General features: G+C 48.1%; 1 protein-coding gene across 1 annotated transcript in view; it reads left to right on the forward strand.

Moving 5' to 3' along the window:
- LOC146200462 (uncharacterized) overlaps positions 1–19,554 on the forward strand; it is a 142,115-nt gene that overhangs the window by 46,674 nt on the left and 75,887 nt on the right. The window contains exons 4-5 of the mRNA XM_084592372.1: positions 6,672–6,818; positions 7,485–7,722. Coding sequence (XP_084448498.1) covers positions 6,672–6,818; positions 7,485–7,722 — 385 coding nt within the window. The remainder of the gene's footprint in view (positions 1–6,671; positions 6,819–7,484; positions 7,723–19,554) is intronic.

The raw sequence follows: 19,554 nt of genomic DNA on the forward strand, positions 1-19,554 counted from the left end.
CTGCCACCCTCTAATTAATGCAATCGAATTCATCTGTATTACCCGCTATATACTTATTGACAAGGAAACCTACTCGTAGTTGTCGCCTCTCCGGTAAACCTTGATAACACAGTACATGCCCATTCTTCAGTAGAGTACGTGCCTCATTCGGCCTCCTAACCTCACTAAGCCCCATGACATCCCATTTCATACCCTCTAGTTCCTCCAACAGCACTGCTAAACTAGCTTCACTAGCTAGGGTTCTAGTGTTAAACGTTGCCAGGGACAGTTTCCAATGGCGGCCTGTCCAGCGGAGCCGGGAATTCTTAGCAACCTCTGCCGCGTCACAGGTCTAACCGCCGCCGTGGTCAGGTGTTCCTGACCATGGCAGCGGTCAGGAACAGGATCATTCTTTGTGCTGGCTGGCTAACCTCCGTGATCCACCGGGACGCCTACCACGATTGAGCCTTCACCTGCAAGAATTTGAGTACACCATTGCGTATAAATCTGTGCAGAAGCACGAAGGTGCTCACGTGCTGTCGCGGGCACCCGTCGGTTTCGTCGATGAAAATACTGACGACGAGAGTAGTTTTCTTGGACTGGTAAGTGCTTCAGGCGTAATGACCCGACCACGGGCTGACCCGGACGTTCGACCTGTGATTTATCACCTGGAGAGTCGCGCTGCCAATATCAGAGCAAAAAGCTGGGCTAGTTGGTGTTTCATCATAAATAAAAAAACTAGCGCAAATAACACAGACACAGACATAGGAGAAGACAGGACGAGCATTCGTCCTGTCTTCTCCTATGTCTGTGTTATTTGCGCTAGTCTTTTTACTGCTGATATCCTTCGCCAATTTTCTCGGAACCTGTCCGGAACCTGTCTGCATTCTGTCTTCGGAATGGCGTTTTATTCATGAAAAACTGCAGCACCCTTGACCGAGCGCACCTCCTCGTCGTGCCGGCTGACCTTCGCACCAATATATTTTTTTGCTTGCCACGATTAGCCCACCTCCGGCCACTTGGGCTTTGCACTCACACTCGCCTGAGTTCGTCAAGCCTATTATAGGCTTAAACTTGCTGACGCCGTTTATCAACGTCAGAGGCTGTCGTTAGTGCCAGCGTCGAAAAGCGCCGCCTTCAAACCAGCGGGTTTGATCCAACCTATTGCTCCTCCCCGGACGTCGTTTGACCAAATCGGTATCTACCTTCTGGGTCCATTTCCGCTGAAATCGGTCATTAACTAATGGATTATAGTCGCGGCCGACTATCTCACACGGTATGCGGAATCCAAGGCGGTGCAGCTTGCACACCATCTGAGATCGTCCAGCTTTTTCTGCAGCAAATCGTGTTGCGCCATGACGCACCGTCCCAAGTCATCGCCGATCGAGGCACTGCGTTTACCGCACAACTTATGCTCGACGTATTTGAGCTCAGTCACACGAATCATCGCAAAACCACTGCATATAATCCGCAGACGGATGGCCTCACTTAGAGACTTAATAAAACGATCGCCGACGTGATTGCAATGTACATAGACTCGCAGCACAAAGCCTGGGACGAGATTCTCCCGCACGGCACATATGCCTACAACACTGCCATCTAGGAGACGACGCGTTTTACGACATTTCGCCTGCTCTACGGACGCGACGTTCAGACGATGTTGAATGCCATGCACTGATGGTCATCCTCTCACGCCAGACGCCGAACTCTTTGCTCAGCGCGCCGAGGAATCACATCAACGTGCCCGCATTCACACTCAATAACAGCAGGGCAAGGATACGCATCGCTACAACCTCTAATCGATACATCACATACTAACCCTGAGAGCACATTTGGGTGTTAATACCGGTGCGCCGGCCCGGCTTGTCTGCAAAACGGATGTCGCGTTACTTTTGACCTTACGAAGTTCTGCGCTATGTCAAGGAAGTGATATACGAACTCCTTCCAGCGGGTACTGTGCAGCCCTCGCGTCGGCACCACGCTCCGAGGTGGTGTACGTTGTCCGCATGAAGCCGTATTTTAAGCGGTAATGTGCAGTGTGCTATGCGCTTGTCTTGTTGCCGTATTGGGCACCTTGGTCCGCCTCCATTATCTATTCTGTTTCTGTGCTGATCCTTTTTTTTTTCGCTTGCATCACTGGCTCTCAGTCGCTCCTTTCGTTTTTTTAGGAACGGGAGTAATGCCACCTGGTGCTGCTGATGTTGTTAGGTGGCGCCTAGAAGAAAATGACGCCGAAGTAGGCTCGCGTGCTGTGTACACAACTCTGCCTGAAGAGCTCCTCAATACTACCAGTTGCGAAACTTCCCATAAGCCCATGTACCAAAAAACGGCCGTTTTTATTGGTCAAAATTCGAATGCTTACAAATGGTGGCGGCACCCGTGGCCATTAACGGAAACTACGTCTAAATTCCAAACTTTCTATTTTTTGTTAAATGCACAACCTAAAGAAAATAAAATTAGTAGAAGACGCAGCGACAAACATTATTAGGGTAACGGCCATATAACTATACAGGATGGAAAAGAGGAGAGAAAAATTTATTTTCCAAAAGGCAATGGCGGCAATAGTAAAAAGCTTGTATTGAGAGCTTTTAGATGGTGCGAAAATTCATAGACACCCGAAAAATGCATACAAAAGTCGGGTACTTTTTGAAGCGGAGTTTTGCAACTCGTATGATCCAAAAGCTCTGCTCTGCCTGCTGGTACAGCTTCGCCCCGCCATTTAGTCACATCTAGCCCTGTTGTTTGTGAGAATATGCTGCTGCAAAAAGAGATTAGTACGCTAATGTATGTTTTTATTTTCGTTGTTTTCTCAGACAAACATAACACACGTCGATCGATGGAAGCTGCACACTTAAAGCACCCACATAAACATGCGTCAGTAAACTACTCAGTTGCGTTAAATGTTGTAGCCAAGGTGAGTTTTTTTCTTTACTCCCCACCAACTGTCTTGTTCACTAACATAAGAAGCGCTATCAGAAACTGCACTGAACTTTCATCTCTTGCTGACTCTTGCTCCGCTGATAGTTTAACTAACCGAGACATGGTTTCATCGCCACACACGCGACAATGAAATCTTGACTCATCTAACAAATTTCAATTCTATCGATGCAATAGGAGCGCAAGTCAAGATAGCAGCGTCCTCATAGCCGTTAACAAGCACATCGAATCTTTCGTTTTTAACATGTGTTTCGAAATTATACAGGGCTACATCTGAAACTAACCCCCCGTCATGTTATTATAGGGGCTTATCATCGCGCTCCGAACTCATCATTGACATTTCTCTCGGAGCTTCATGACACCATAATATCGTAACGAAGTGATTCCCGACAACACTTACGTTTTTACTGAGCGATACTAATTTTCCTGGAACTACCTGGTTGGACGGCGCTAATGCTATACATTCCAGTTCCTCTACTTCTGAAGAACTTGCAGACTTATGTTCGTGCTTTAACCTCACGCTGTTTGTCACACAACCAACACGCATTACAGACACTACAGCTAATATGCTAGATCTAGTTGGCTGAATCCCAGAATTATGCTCAGAAATAACATTCTTGCCGAGTTTGAATGATCATCTTGTAATAACATTTTTCATTACCGTCCCCAAACAAAAAAGATCAAAGAAGACTAAAACATTGCGCAATTACCATCTCGTTGATTTTAACCAAATCAACCATGAGCTGAGCCTCTTTCTAACGAAGCTCATAGAAGGCTTTGAAGTGCGCCTCGTTGAAGCTAACTGGACATTATTCAAGAACAAGACTGCTGAGTTTGCTAACCGTTTTTTTTTTCCTATTCGGAATCTCATATAATCCAAATGCGCCGTGGTATAACTCACATATTAGGCGCTTATCTAACCAGAATAAACGCTTATACCCACTAGCTAAAACCTCACACTTCCAGTTTCGGTGGTCAGGTTATCGCGCCGCCAGTGATGCTTATATTTCAGCCGTTAAAAATGCTAGAACATTTTCTCACGAAAACTTTACCGGATATGCTGGTAGTAAATCCTAGAATATTTTCAAAAGTTGTTAATCCGGCTGACAGGTTCAAAATCACTCTAACAAGCTCCGACGACAAATCTATTCCTTACAGCGAATGCTCATCAGTATTAAAGAATGTTTTCTCCAGTTTCGTCACTAAATCCCTGTCAAACAACACACCTTTTTATAGCGCTTATAATTATCTACCAATGTGTCTTGTTACTATAAACCCACATGGAACCGTCAAACGTATTGACGGTCTTAAACCTTTTTCATCTGCCGGCACCGACTGCATAACCTTGTGAAGTTTTTAAAAAGCACAAAATTATATTCCTCGATTACTCTGTCTAACGCGTTCCAGCAGACTCGTGAACATAGTACAACGTCGGCAGACTGGAACATAGGGAAAGTGATTCCACTACATAAACTGGAAACACATCTCATAACTATCGCCCCTATTTCAATCAACAGTGTCTCCGGTAAAATTCTCGAACATTCCTTTTTCACACATAAGAAACTTCTCACAATCAAACTGGTTTTTTCACCATGCACAACATATTTTTCGCAAGTTTGTGCGAAACTCAACTTGTCCTTTTTACTCATAGGTTGCATACGATTCTTGATCGTCATTCAACTGTACATTGCATCTTTTTAAATTTCGCTAAGGCGTTTGATAAGATTTGTCACCGGATTTTGTTACTAAAACTGCGCATAATAGGACTTAATAGTAATGCACAAAAATGGCGTCAATGCTGTCTAACAGAACGTCAGCGGTTCATAGCAGCTAATGGCACTAACTCACGCTTCCCCCCAGTTCTTTGTGTTTACCTGCATATCATCTTAACAACATTGCTCTCGAATCAGTAACGGCATACAAGTACCAAGGCATTCACATCGCATCTAATCTTGAATAGAAAGCTCACGTCCAATTAATTGTCAACAAAGCTAACCACCTGTTTGCTACTTAAAACGGAACTTCACTCAGCCCCTGCTAACAACAAACTTCTTTTCTACAAAAACATTGTTCGTTCGCAACCCGAATCTGCATAGTCAGTTTGGGATTCATGCACTAATCACTAATGAACTTATAAACCAGCTAGAAATGATTCAGAAAACGCCGTTCGCTTCACATTTTCTGTCACCGCACTTCAAGCGTATCCACAATGGAATATAATCTCAGCCTGTTAATCCTCGCAACACATTGGAAGCTCGCACGTATATGCCTCTTTCTTATTTTATCGTGATGGCTTCACAATAAATTGCTCATTCCGCCTTCTTATATATGGCATCTCGCATAGACCACATTCACTAAGTCGGCAAAACCTCATGCAATAGTAGGTTTCTCTCACTGATTCATACCCCGCACATCGAAAAACTGGAATCGCCTTCCCTCTCCAGCTGCAACCATCACTAATCGTTTTTTTTTTATTATTACAGTCTGCCGTGAGCAATGTTGACCATGCACATTTTCGTTAATACTGCATAAGTTTTGCTTGAATTTTTGTGTTTTCAACTCAGGGTACCATGCATTTAGAACCTTTCCGCGAAAATAATGCTTATGTCTTGTTTAATAATGTATTGTGATACTTTTCTGCCAGAATTATTACTTGTGCAATATTATGCATTTCTGAACTATGTCGACCTCTTTTATTACTTTTATATTGCTTGCATGCTTTTTTATGCTGCGTATATTTTGTATTACTGTATTCCACCCACTCAGATCTTTAATGTTCCTATCCTGAGGGTAACAGTGAATAAATAAATAAATAAATAAATAAATAAATAAATAAATAAATAAATAAATAAATAAATAAATAAATAAATAAATAAATAAATAAATAAATAAATAAATAAATAAATATACGCTGCATAAGATCTCCATGCCATTCACTTCTTTCTTGCGTCTACTTGGCGTCTATAAACAGGCGGCGCCACTGACGTTACAGCGGTAGGTGACAGCACTTGTACCTGCCGTGATGGGCTTATAAAACCGTAAATAACAATCATGTGAGCGCCCTGCTCTTCGCAACCACGGTTGCTTCAAAATGTACCTGATCTTACTTGCTGTCCCGGATTACACAGTGATGGCGTTTTTCGCGCAGAACTTTCCAACGCCGCTGCGGCGCCTGGCCATATCAAGCTGCCATTACTGTATTGTCGCAGCACGCGTTTCTCTCTGAGCTGCCTCTGTTTCTTCCGCTTAAGGTGGTTCTTTTCACTCTTTAGCTTACCTGAACACGCTATATACTAGATTTAGTTCACGCAATCATTGCTCACTGGCGCAAACGAAGAGAGCAGCTAGTCACTGATCCAGTATTTTCTTCAGGAAGAGAAAAAAAATATTCACGATTGAATTTTCAAAGCTTTGAATGCCTTTATTCATTCCGATTCATATTTTTTTGTTTTTTGTAGACAGCTAATATGGTATAAGCTTCCAGATATAAAGGACCGGGTTTAGCTTTGAGAACAGCGCAACCAACCCAGATGGCAAGGTGCTCCGCGTGTGGCATCCTTTCAGGCATTCTGGTCGTGAGCTCATCATTTGTGTATGTTTGAGTCGGTAGAATTTTTCTTACAATAAAGGCCTTGTCCGAAGCACCGGTACGGAGAGAGAGCATTGTCAACTGCGATCTCACCAAATTCAAATTATCCACTCTTTTCAATGTTACTGTCGCTAATTCTGCACAATGGCACCCGTTACGACTGCAGGCACAAGCTCTGCCTGCTTCTGCTCCTGGTGACGCTGGCGGTGTTCCTGCTCATCTTCTACTCGCTGCCCGATAACGCCGATGAGCTAGTTTCTGTCAACACAACGAGCGGCTTCGTGGAGGGCTCGAGGATACCGTTCGAAAAAAGGCGAGACGCCAAGGGTGCCCTCGGCACCAGCGTTTTTCTTTCCTGCGTATTCACACCCTCATTTGCAGTTTGATTTACTCGCAGTCCAAAACAAAACACACTTTTAGTTTAGAGTTTTCTGCATCGGCCGAACCGAATGAAGCAAACGTTCATCTATGTGACATGATTTTCAGCCTCGAGTAAGCCTTGCTTATTGGAACTGTCCTTCAGCCACATGCTAGCCTTCCAGGATAGCTTAGCAGGTATAGCGACTGCATCGGACAGACGGTGAAACACGAGCGATGTGGCACTTCGAAAATATCCGAGTAAAAGGGAGCGATTGCGCTCCTTTTAGGATCTGCAGCAGGTTCTTAGGAGACCATATCCCTGGAAAAGTATTCTCACATCATAATATGAGCAACAAATAAACAGACAATGCAGATCATACACGCCGTAAAGCCCGTCGCGAAACGCACGAACATCGAAACGCTACAAAGACAGCGTACTCGACACTGAAAGAAAAAAGAAATGATCTATTTTGTATATTTGTGTGCATTCGTGAATATTTTACATTTACATGTCTCATTTGCTATATATGTAGCAAACGTTACGCCGCTTTCACACTGTGTAGCGCTCTTCGTTAGCGCTTATCATATATACTGCATATCTTTGCCGTGCCGTTCGCAGCACCGTGTACGCTTTCCTGGGCATCCCGTTTGCCAGCAGCCCAACTGGAACGGCGCGGTTCCTGCGGCCACAGCCGGTGACACCACGCCAGGAGCCAATAGACGGGAAGAAGATGCCCAAGCTCTGCCTCCAGTCTCGGCCGCTGGCAACAAACCCCGATGACCCTTCTTGGGACGACACAACCGAGGACTGCCTTAGCCTGAACGTGTGGACGCCCTTGCAGCCGGCCAGACCTGTGGTGCGATCATGGCTATCCAGCATTTTTTGTTTTTTTACTCGAGCTTGCTACGGCGCTAGCGTAAACCTTAACGACCGTCCTTGCAATCTGCGGAGATGGGGAAGGTTTACGATTACGTCTTTTGCTTTTTATATGATTGGCTTCCGAAATATTATAATATTTCCAGCTTGAATCATGCATCGGTAATTAAACTGAAGTGGCCTTCGGTCAACCGAGTCGTTTAGGATATTTCACCGTGTTACAATCTCCGTTCTATGTTCCAGACGGATATATATATATTGTAAGGTAACGCGAAGGTCGGACTTGGGGAATCAGGCTTTATTGCAGACCTGAAGCCTTGGTCGCACACTGCAGCCAAACACACTCCGCGATGACGATGGGTATCTACAAGAGGGAGCAGGATGAAGATGAAGCAGCACTACGGTGGCTGCAGCACGTTCAGCCGTGTGGAAGAAGAAGCGCCACACAGTGCTCACACTATTTCGCCCGCGCAGTTGAAGCGGCCAGCCTGGCCGCAGTTAGTCCGCAGGATTGCGCCGAATAAAAGGTTTCATACGTGAAACGTGGACAACTTCAGTGCCACGGTAACGACTGTCCGGAGGAGGGTGAAGAGGAGAGACGCGATAGTTGACCGGGGAGGTTTTTGCAAGAACTGTGTAAGGACCAATGTAACGGTGCTGTAACTTGTCAGAAAGACCAGGAGTGCGTAATGGGGTCCAAAGTAACACCTCGTCGCCGGGACGGAACGAAACTTGGCGATGGGTTGCATCATAGCGGCATTTGCGGTCTTCCTGGCTGGCTTCCGTGTTGACGCGAGCAAGCCGGCGAGATTTGGCCACTCGGGAAAGGAACTGGTCAGGAAGAGAAGGCGAGGAACTGGCATGTGTAGAAAGGAAAGAGGCGTCAAGAAAGGTAGCAGGAGAACGGCCGTAAACGAGGAAAAACGGGGTGTAACCTGTGGTCCGCTGTACAGCCGTATTGTAGGCGAACGTAACAAAAGGAAGTATTACGTCCCAGTTTCGGTGGTCCTGGTCGACGTACATAGACAACATGTCAGAAAGCGTGCGGTGGAACCGCTCAGTCAACCCATTGGTCTGCGGGTGATAGCTGGAGGTCAATTTGTGATGTGTGGTTGAGGCCTCAATAACTTCGGCTACAATCGTCGACAGAAATGTCCGACCACGATCGCTGAGAAGCACTTGAGGGGCCCCATGACGCAGTACGAGCGATTCCAAAAAGAAGGTCGCGACCTCATGTGCTGAGCCATTAGGCAGGGCAGCGGTCTCAGCGTAGCGTGTTAGGTGGTCGACGGCGGTGACGATCCAGCGATTACCTCGTGCGGACAATGGAAGTGGCCCGTATAAGTCTATGCCAACAACGGCAAAAGGAGTAGCTGGGCAAGGTAGCGGCTGTAGTAGGCCAGCAGGAGGAGAAGTTGGCCGTTTGCGGCTCTGACATGGCAGACAAGAGGCGACGTATTTTGCCACACTTGAGGCGAGGCCTGGCCAGAAGAAACGGGTTTTCACGCGGTGGTAAGTTTTATGAAAGCCTAAGTGACCGGCTGTAGCATCATCGTGGAAAGCCGCCAGGATACGGGTGCGAAGCGCTTTCGGAATAACGGGGACCCAACGGGTGCCTTCAGAGCAATAAATATAACGGGACAGCACGCCGTTGTCAAGTTTGAAATTTTGGAGTTGTCTGCGCATCCTAGCGGTAGGAGGGTGAGAAGCACCGGTGAGAAGGTTGATTAGGGAAAGACAGTAGGGATCGGCTTGCTGGTGTGAAATAATGGCGTACCGATCTGGAGCAGCGGCAGGAGTAGCACAGGGGATGTTTGGAGCTCTGGACGACATTGCGACGCCGAGGGTGCACGCAGGAAGGCGCGAAGAAGCACTAGGTGGTGATTCTGGGAGCGGGCAGCGGGAAAGAGCATCGGCATCTCGATGTTTGCGACCTGATTTGAATATGACATCGAAGTGGTATTCCTGCAAACGCAGAATCCAACGGCCAAGGCGTCCAGTCAAATTTTTGAGGGTTGATAACCAGCACAGAGCGTGGTGATCGGTAACGATCGTGAAATGGCGGCCGTAGAGGTAGGGGCGGAATTTCTGAACTGCCCAAACGACGGCGAGGCACTCTTGCTCTGTGATAGTGTAGTTGCGTTCCGCTGGTGTTAGAGTTCGACTGGCAAACGCAATTACTTTTTCCCGAGAAGCGGTGTCACGTTGCAGAAGTACGGCGCCGATACCGAGGCCGCTGGCATCGGTGTGGAGAATGGTAGCAGCAGTGTCGTCGAAGTGAGCGAGAACAGGGTCCGAAGTGAGGGCATTCTTTAGGGTTTGGAAAGCTTTTTCGCATTCTTCGGACCAATTGAAAGTAGTACTGTCGGTAAGGAGGCGGTGGAGCGGTGCAGCAATGGTAGCGAAATTGCGAATGAAACGGCGAAAGTACGAAGACAGGCCAAGGAAACTGCGTAGTTCCTTAGTCCGTTGAGGGCGTGCAAAGTTCAAAACTGCAGCAAGCTTGTCAGGGTCGGGTCGAATGCCATCGCGGCTGACGAGGTGGCCCAGGATCTTGATTTCTTTCTTGGCGAAATTACACTTTTTTGTGTTCAGCTGGAGACCGGCGGATGCTAGGCACGTTAATACTTGATCAAGGCGGCATAAATGATCAGAAAAAGTCGCAGAGAAGATAACTATGTCGTCCAGGTAGCACAAGCATGTTTTCCACTTAAGTCCTCTAAGAACAGTGTCAATCATGCGCTCAAACGTAGCGGGGGCATTACAAAGTCCAAAAGGCATGACATTGAATTCGTAAAGCCCATCGGGAGTAGCGAATGCGGTTTTTTCTTTGTCGGCTTCGTGCATCGGTATCTGCCAGTAACCGGAACGCAAATCCAAAGTGGAGAAATATTCGGCGCCCTGAAGACAGTCGAGGGAGTCGTCAATTCGTGGCATAGGGTAAACGTCTTTGCGAGTGACTTTGTTAAGTGCGCGGTAATCAACGCAAAAACGCACGGAGCCATCCTTTTTTTTTGACCAAGACGACCGGAGATGACCAGGGGCTAGCTGATGGCCGAATAATGTCTCGTCGGAGCATATCATTCACATTATCTTCTATGATTTTACGTTCTGATAAGGAAACACGATAAGGGCGGCGGCTAACAATAGAAGTACCTTCTGTAATAATGCGGTGCTGTGCAGAAGACGTTCGGCCCAAGGTCGGAGAAGTGACATCAAAGGAGGCTTGGTGTTTTCGAAGTAATTCCTGCAAAGCTTGGCGGTGAGTCGCAGGAAGGTCGGGATTGATGGTGCCAAAGAGAACACAGAGAGAAGCATCAGAAGAAGCTGCTGGTGAGGAAGAGGGGGCGGTAAGGGTGGTGAGGGACACCGGGTGAATGTCCAGGGCACAAGGAAAACATGTCCCTTTAGTCAGCACAATGGGCTCTGGCGAAGTGTTCGAAGCAGCGACAAACGCTGTGCCATGCTCAAACCGAACAAGACTTGGTGGTAGCGCGATTCCACTGGTCAGATGGCGATCAGAAGGCACGATTAGCACATCTCCGTTATCAATGTCAGTAGCAGTAAGCGCAACAAGTTGTTCGCATCCAGGGGGCAACACTGAGTCAGTAGCGGCAAGTAGGCGATAACGGGGCTCGGGAGGTTCAGAAGACGGATCGCTCTCGGTCATGTAAATGACCCTGTCGCGACACGAAATGCTGGCTGATGCGGCAGACAGAAAATCCCAGCCTAAAATAATTGGGTGAGCGCAGGGTGACATCACGGCAAATTGTACATGGTGGCGGACACCATCAACAAAAACTCGCACAGTACACTTAGCAGAAGGCCGAATTATTGCACCATTAGCTCCACGGAGTTCAGGTCCATCATAAGGCGTTTTCACTTTTCGCAAGCGGGAGCACAAGTCAGTGTGTATCACAGAAACAGCGGCGCCCGTGTCAACCAAAGCCTCAACAGACAAACCTTCAACCCGCACTAAAATAATATTCCAGGGACGTTCCGGAGGATTTTTGGGATGGTCGAAGAGTGCAGTTTTCCCTCCTAAAACTGCAGTGGTCAGTTTTCCGACAAGCGGGGGGTCGTCAGAGAAGCTTGACGGAGAGGCGAGGTTGAGCGGCGAAAAGGCGAAGTAGAACGGCGTCTTGAAGGCCTGTAACCAGCAGGCGGAGCGGGGCTTTCTGGCGGGGGTGATGAACGTCGGGGATAATCAGGGAATGAACGGTGGTTAGAGCCGGAAAAGCGAGGAGGGTAGTCTGCTTCAAATGATTCGTAGCCGCGGCGTTCATTCTGGAGCCTGCGACGACAGAAGCGGGAAATATGGCCTCGGTACCCGCAGTAATAACAAACAGGGCGGGCTGGGCGCCAGTTAGGGTAGTATGTCGGCGCCGCGGCAGGTGGTGCCAATGCAGCGACATGAGCAGTGGTAGGCGCCGGTGGCGTAGGCGCTCCTACTGCAGGCGGCAAGGATGTGACCTGGGCGTACGTTGGCGCCTGACAGATGGTAGGAGCGACCGATGTTGGCGGGCAATAGGTCATTGAGGCCAGCTCTTCTTTGACAATGCTACGCAGGCCGGCACTTGAAGGATGTGGCTCAGATGCAGGGCGGCACAAATTACCTTGAGCCGAGAGCTCTTCACGAATTAATCCGCGAATAAGAGCACGGAGGTCAGCTTCGGCAGTGAAACCAAATGAAGTGGGATCAGGCTGCAGGCGTATTGACTGTAGTTCGTCAAGGCGTTGACAGGTCGATATGATGGCGTCAATTGTGGTAGGGTTCTGCACGGCCAGGGCGTTATAGGCGAGTGGCCCAATACCTTTAAGGACGTGCCGAACCCGCTCGGCCTCTGACATGGTGTCATTTATGCGCCGACAAAGTGCTAGAACATCTTCGATATAAGAGGTATAGGTCTCATTGGACCGCTGAAGTCGGGCTTCTAGCTTCTTCTTGGCGGACTCCGTGCGAACAGTAGGAGCGCAGAAAATCTGGCGTAACTTTTGTTTAAAGGTAGCCCAGTCAGGAATCGTCGATTCATGATTTAGGAACCACGTTTTGGCCACATCCGTCAAATAAAAGGACACATTAATTAGTTTAAGCGAATCGTCCCACCGGTTGAAAGCACTGACCCGGTCGTAGCTGTCGAGCCAGTCATCAGCGTCGTCGCCTCGGAGACCGGCGAACATCTGCGGGTCGCGCTGACGGCTGCTGACAGTCCAAGTGGCAAGGGGAGCTGGAGTCGAGTTGGTAGAAGCCGAAGTAGCGGAGTGGCCCTCTTGAGTCATGACGATGGTGGTCGGGGTCAAACGGCGGCCAGAACGAAGCTCCAGGTGGATGCAGGTGACGAAGCAGCGGGGAAATCAAGGCGCACCTCCACCACGTGTAGGGTAACGCGAAGGTCGGACTTGGGGAATCAGGCTTTATTGCAGACCTGAAGCCTTGGTCGCACACTGCAGCCAAACACACTCCGCGATGACGATGGGTATCTACAAGAGGGAGCAGGATGAAGATGAAGCAGCACTACGGTGGCTGCAGCACGTTCAGCCGTGTGGAAGAAGAAGCGCCACACAGTGCTCACAATATAAATATATATATATATATATATATATATATTTATATATATATATATATATATATATATATATATATATATATATATATATATATATATATATATATATATATATATATATATGAATGAAAGAAGCCAACAGTCGGCAAGGCCAAGGGAAGCGTAGGGGATGTTACTTTATGTCCTTTTTTTTTAAATGTTACTTGGATATTCACAGAAATTAGTAATGTAATCTCGTTTAGGGGAAAGATAATTAAACACAAAGTAGCAGAAAAAACAAAGTGCCGATGGTGGGAACCGAACCCACGACCTCCGAATATCGCGTCCGGTGCTCTTCCAACTGAGCTACATCGGCCACTGTCCCCCCTGCTACTTGCTTGGGTATTTATGTTGTCTGTATTCGAAACTTGAGAGTGTTCACCAGCGCCGCCCTCAACCATAGCGGCGGACGTATAACGTCCTTTGTTACCGCCAGCGTCACGTAGAACGTTATCAATAGTGAGGGCGAAAGCTGTGTTAGAACCCTCTTACGCTACCTATGGCTTCAAGACTGCCAGAACCGAGACCCCCGTAAGCTACAAGCAGATCAATTAAGGGGAAATGAGGGTGCTCATTATAATACATGAATGAAAGAAGCCAACAGTCGGCGAGGCCAAGGGAAGCGTAGGGGATGTTACTTTATGTCCTTTTTTTTAATGTTACTTGGATAATCACAGAAATTAGTAATGTAATCTTGTTTAGGGGAAAGGTAATTAAACACGAAGTAGCAGAAAAAACAACGTGCCGATGGTGGGAACCGAACCCACGACCTCCGAACATCGCGTCCGGTGCTCTTCCAACTGAGCTACATCGGCCACTGTCCCCCCTGCTACTTGCTTGGGTATTTATGTTGTCTGTATTCGAAACTTGAGAGTGTTCACCAGCGCCGCCCTCAACCATAGCGGCGGACGTATAACGTCCTTTGTTACCGCCAGCGTCACGTAGAACGTGATCAATAGCGAGGGCGAAAGCTGTGCTAGAACCCTCTTACGCTAACTATGGCTTCAAGACTGCCAGAACCGAGACCCCCGTAAGCTACAAGCAGATCAATTAAGGGGAAATGAGGGTGCTCGTTATAATACATGAATGAAAGAAGCCAACAGTCGGCGATGCCAAGGGTAGCGTAGGGGATGTTACTTTATGTCCTTTTTTTTAATGTTACTTGGATAATCACAGAAATTAGTAATGTAATCTTGTTTAGGGGAAAGATAATTAAACACAAAGTAACAGAAAAAACCACGTGCCGATGGTGGGAACCGAACCCAAGACCTCCGAATATCGCGTCCGGTGCTCTTCCAACTGAGCTACATCGGCCGCTGTCCCCCCCCTGCTACTTGCTTGGGTATTTATGTTGTCTGTATACGAACCTTGAGAGTGTTCACCAGCGCCGCCCTAGCAGGTGCACGGGGGACAGCGGCCGATGTAGCTCAGTTGGAAGAGCACCGGACGCGATATTCGGAGGTCGTGGGTTCGGTTCTCACCATCGGCACTTTGTTTTTTCTGCTACTTTGTGTTTAATTATCTTCCCCTAAACAAGATTACATTACTAATTTCTTTGATTATCCAAGTAACATTTAAAAAAAAAGGACATAAAGTAACATCCGCTACGCTTCCCTTGGCCTCGCCGACTGTTGGCTTCTTTCCTCCATGTATTACAACGACCACCCTCATTTCCCCTTAATTGATCTGCTTGTAGCTTACGGGGGTCTCGGTTCTGGCAGTTTTGAAGCCATAGGTAGCGTAGGAGGAATCTAGCACAGCTTTCGCCCTCGCTCTTGATCACGTTCTACGTGACGCTGGCGGTAACAAAGGACGTTCTACGTCCGCCGCTATGGTTGAGGGCGGCGCTAGTGAACACTCTCAAGGTTCGTATACAGACAACATAAATACCCAAGCAAGTAGCAGGGGGGACAGTGGCCGATGTAGCTCAGTTGGAAGAGCACCGGACGCGATATTCGCAGGTCGTGGGTTCGGTTCCCACCATCGGCACGTTGGTTTTTCTGCTACTTTGTGTTTAATTATATTTCCCCTAAACAAGATTACATTACTAATTTCTGTGATTATCCAAGTAACATTTAAAAAAAAGGGACATAAAGTAACATCCCCTACGCTTCCCTTGGCCTCGCCGACTGTTGGCTTCTTTCATTCATGTATTATAACGAGCACCCTCATTTCCCCTTTATATATATATATATATATATATATATATATATATATATATATATATATATATATATATATATACATACATATATATATGTGTGTGTGTGTGTGTGTGTGTTTGTGTGTGTGTGTACATGTGGTGTTTCACGTAATTATTCCCAAGTAATCACAAAACGCGGTGCAGCGAATTTTGGTGAAACCAACGGTATATTTTTAACATAATGTAGCGCTTCGTAGAATATTTATTTATATTCCACTCAGTTAGCTAAGTAACTAAGATGCATTGAGCGATATCATTTTTCTAGAGCCAGGTGCCCTTCGTTAAGTTGTGGAGCTAGTTCCGATACAAGCGACCCAGATGTTCCTACCAATGTGCAGTCGTGGACAGCGGCTACGAATGAAAAACGTGGGTCAATGTCATCTGGGGTAAACGTTGCCTGGTGCCAAGAGCTTTTATTGAGCATGCGCCCCTTGTCCAATTCGCAGCCCCTCCAAACTGCTATGTTGTTAGCAGGAGGTGCAAGTAACGCCGCAGCTTGCGCCACGGATAATGCTCTGTCGGACCGCGCGCGTTTGTTATCCCCGTCCAGCTATTGCGGCAGCTGTCAGCTGCTGCGTCTGTCTTAAGGTAGAATTATTTTCCATAGACGGTCCATAGAAGCCCATACGATCAAAACATTGTGGCTCGTGGGCACTCCAGCGCACCTGAATGTTTTGATTTTTTTAGGAGGGGGGGGGGGAACTAAAGTTTGTGGCGTTGAATGACTTCATGACTAGGTATAATATTGACGCAAATTACAAGGCGGCATTTTCTAGATGCACCCTGCCGTAATTTCTAGGCCGTCCTTTAGAAGGGCGCCTTTCAGCGCTCGCCAGCCATTGTCATTCAAATGGACTCGTATTGTACTGTTTGAGTGCAGTTGAGAATGAAACCGGCAATTAGAAGACGGCAAAGGAAGGGAGAAAACCAGCACATATTCCAAAGGGACAGACTCAGCATTCTTATACTCAATGGAGTAACCACCCAAACCTGAATATAGTGTCAGACAAGCATAGCTGGAAAATATTCGTGCTTTATTAGATAAAGCGGGCCACAGGGACAGACTGTTGTCCCGACTTTTAGGAGGAGTCCCGAAAATGAGGGCCACCACCTTCACCAGGCGTCACGTACTGGTGACAATTACGTTACCCACAATGAGGAGGCCTAAACTTCACTTGAATAAACTGTTTTGTTGCGCTGACTGGCGCGCTCAAAAGAACTAAGCAATTGGCGGCGGCGATAGCAACAATCGTGCTCGGTGCTCGTCAAACAAGGAATACCTGTCGCATCCCTCAACGCTCAATTTAGAGTCGGTGAGGAGAAATCTAGATAAAGCCGCAAACTGTGATTAGCACAACCTGGAACATTGCAGAAACACACTCCAGTGGTTGGAGGATGAGGGGAAAAGGAGGGCGGAAGGCAGGGATGTTAAAATCTTCAAAACACATCTCGGCTCATCTTGCGCGACAAATAATCTGATGAAGCGGCGTGTCCCAACAAGGAGCATAAACAAAAATTTGTTGTGGTTTAACTCTAGTTAACCCTAGTTGAATTGCGACAGCAACGGCGGAAGCTTCTTTTGTCTGCTACATTATTTCCCTATCACGCCCTATGAGTGTAAGGTGCTATGTTATTGGGGACACTTAAGCTCATCCTTTAAGAGAATGACGCGAGAGCGTAAGTTACCAGCCTTATTCTAATTTTTCTTCTTATGTTTTTCTTTCTCTCCTTTTCCTGCTTCTCTGTTTTCTTCTTCTTCTTCTGCCTAATTGTCTTGTGATGTCATGACCTGTCGGGACAGTACATCGCGCACCCCTTGTCGAACACAACCGGCATTTCATTGAACGCAAAAATGTTCATCGGCGTTCTATAATTTGTCTACACGAAAGGAAAGGCCCAGTATCTGTCACTCGCGGAATCTCGCTATCATTCTCACTGTAGACGAAGGGAAGCTCATCCGCCTTTGAAAGGCCTTTACATGGGCGGGGGTAAAGGCTGTGGCTAGATTGGTATAGTTTACGATATCTTTGAATGTATAAGCCGGATTTGGATCAGCGTCCTGGTCTTAGAGCATTTCACTATACGGGGGGGGTGTGATGGAACGCGTTGCTTCTAGCAAGCGGACGCATGGTGCATCGCCTCAGTGAGTTTTCGCTGGTGATCGTCGCACAGCAACTCGACCCTTGAAGAAATCAGCGACTGCATCACGCAAGTGACCCGACATCTGAAGCCACCAGTTTTATTCACCGATTAGGGGCTGCGTTTCACCCATGCATCGCGGCAGCGGCGCTAAGCCTAACGGCTGCGCCGCTCCCCGCGCCGCTGGGTTGCTCACCCCTCTTTCACCAATATGACTTCTACCTTGCAACGCGGCTTTGCTCCGTTCGAAATGTCATGGTCCACCATTTCGACGGTCCAAGATACTAGTTATTCAGTCTCACAGCCCCTTGAGAACAAGAATTTTTTCAAACTTGTACAACGCCGCTTCCAGTCCAGAAGCGGAGGCAAGATGGCGGCCGACACGTCAGCGGCCTCCCAACCTCAAGCCAACAAGGACGCTGGCGCGCAGCCCCACGCCCGTCCTGTCCGAACTGCTAACCAACCGAAAATTGCAGCAGGCATGCAATGGCATCTACGACCCATGCCACACCCGCACCCCAAAGACATTATTGTAATCCTCAAGCCCCGCATCACGGTGAACTTGCGGAGTGTGTACCAACATGGCGAACTGGGAGCGGCGCTCACCGCCCACCTTGGCAAGCAGGCGGCAGCCACTCTCAACATCATCCCGGCATGGGGCCAAAATCTTGTAGTGGGAACCCAGGACCCACCCACAGCTGACCGCCTAATTCGCCACTTCAAATTGGATACCGACAAGGGACCCCTCCCTATGCGTGAACATTTGAAATAGATCGGTGAAATTTGCCGTAGTGTGATCTCTGTGGCCAACCAGGAGACAAGCAACCCCCTGAAAGAGAAAGTGCAGTGGCGAGCTGGCGAGTTCGCAGACGTACGCAAGCTGAGAAAGACGAACGTCGCGGTTCTCACTTTTGTGGGAAATGTGGTGCCGCGTTTTGTGCATTACAATTCGGAACCGGCTGTCGTGCGTGAATACGAGCGTACTGTGCCAGCGTGTATGAGGTGCGGTACTATCGGGCATCGGGCAGACACGTGTGCTGCTCCGAACCCCTCAATGTGCGACCTGTGTGGCCAATGTGTGGAGCTTACTTCAGAAGGTCAAGCTCCACATGTATGTAAACCGTCGTGTGTAATCTGCGGCTTGTCCCACCCCACGGGCTCACAGGATTGCACAGCGAAATTCGGAAGACTTCGGACGCCCAAAAACAGGCCTCGGCAACGTGGCGTCTTGAAAACGGACGCACCTGGCAAAAAGCCAGGTCACGCCACTCGCGGAGCCAATGACAGCGTGGAATGCGGCAACCGCGCCGCCGGCTCACGTGACAGTGATGTCAACGATTCTTCCTCCCGCAACCTGATGTCATCGAAAAACAAGAAGGCGCCCCCATTGCCTCCAATCGACAAGACTGACAGACACTTGCCGGCCCTTCAGACACCCTCCTTTTCAGAGAGATGGCGCTGCCGGCGCCCATGCCTCCGCGCCGCAACGTAAGCAGGTGAGCAGCTCGGCAGGGGTTCCCTCCTCTCCTATCCCCTCCTCACCTTCCTTCCTTCCCGCGGTCCCCGGCGTAGACGCCGAGAGCCGCAAACAATTCGAGCTGCGCAGGGCACAGAACGAAAAATTGCTCGCTAAAATTCAAACTTTGGAAGCTAAACTCACAGCCGCGTCGAGTCCCCAGAACTCAGACGCCATGGAGAGTAAGCCGTAGCTGCCGCTTGCGGTCGCGGCAGCTATGGCCGCTATGTAGGCGGTCTCGCCTCCCAACTGCAAAGCAAGGTGGAGGCCGCCATGGACCGGGTCGCAGCCAAATGCTTGTCAATGGTTCCTGAAACTGTCTCCAAATATATGAAGGATCATCCCAGA

This window comes from Amblyomma maculatum, chromosome 2, assembly GCF_055883805.1.
Source record: "Amblyomma maculatum isolate TAMU_Amacu chromosome 2, ASM5588380v1, whole genome shotgun sequence".
In the NCBI taxonomy this organism is placed as follows: domain Eukaryota; kingdom Metazoa; phylum Arthropoda; class Arachnida; order Ixodida; family Ixodidae; genus Amblyomma; species Amblyomma maculatum.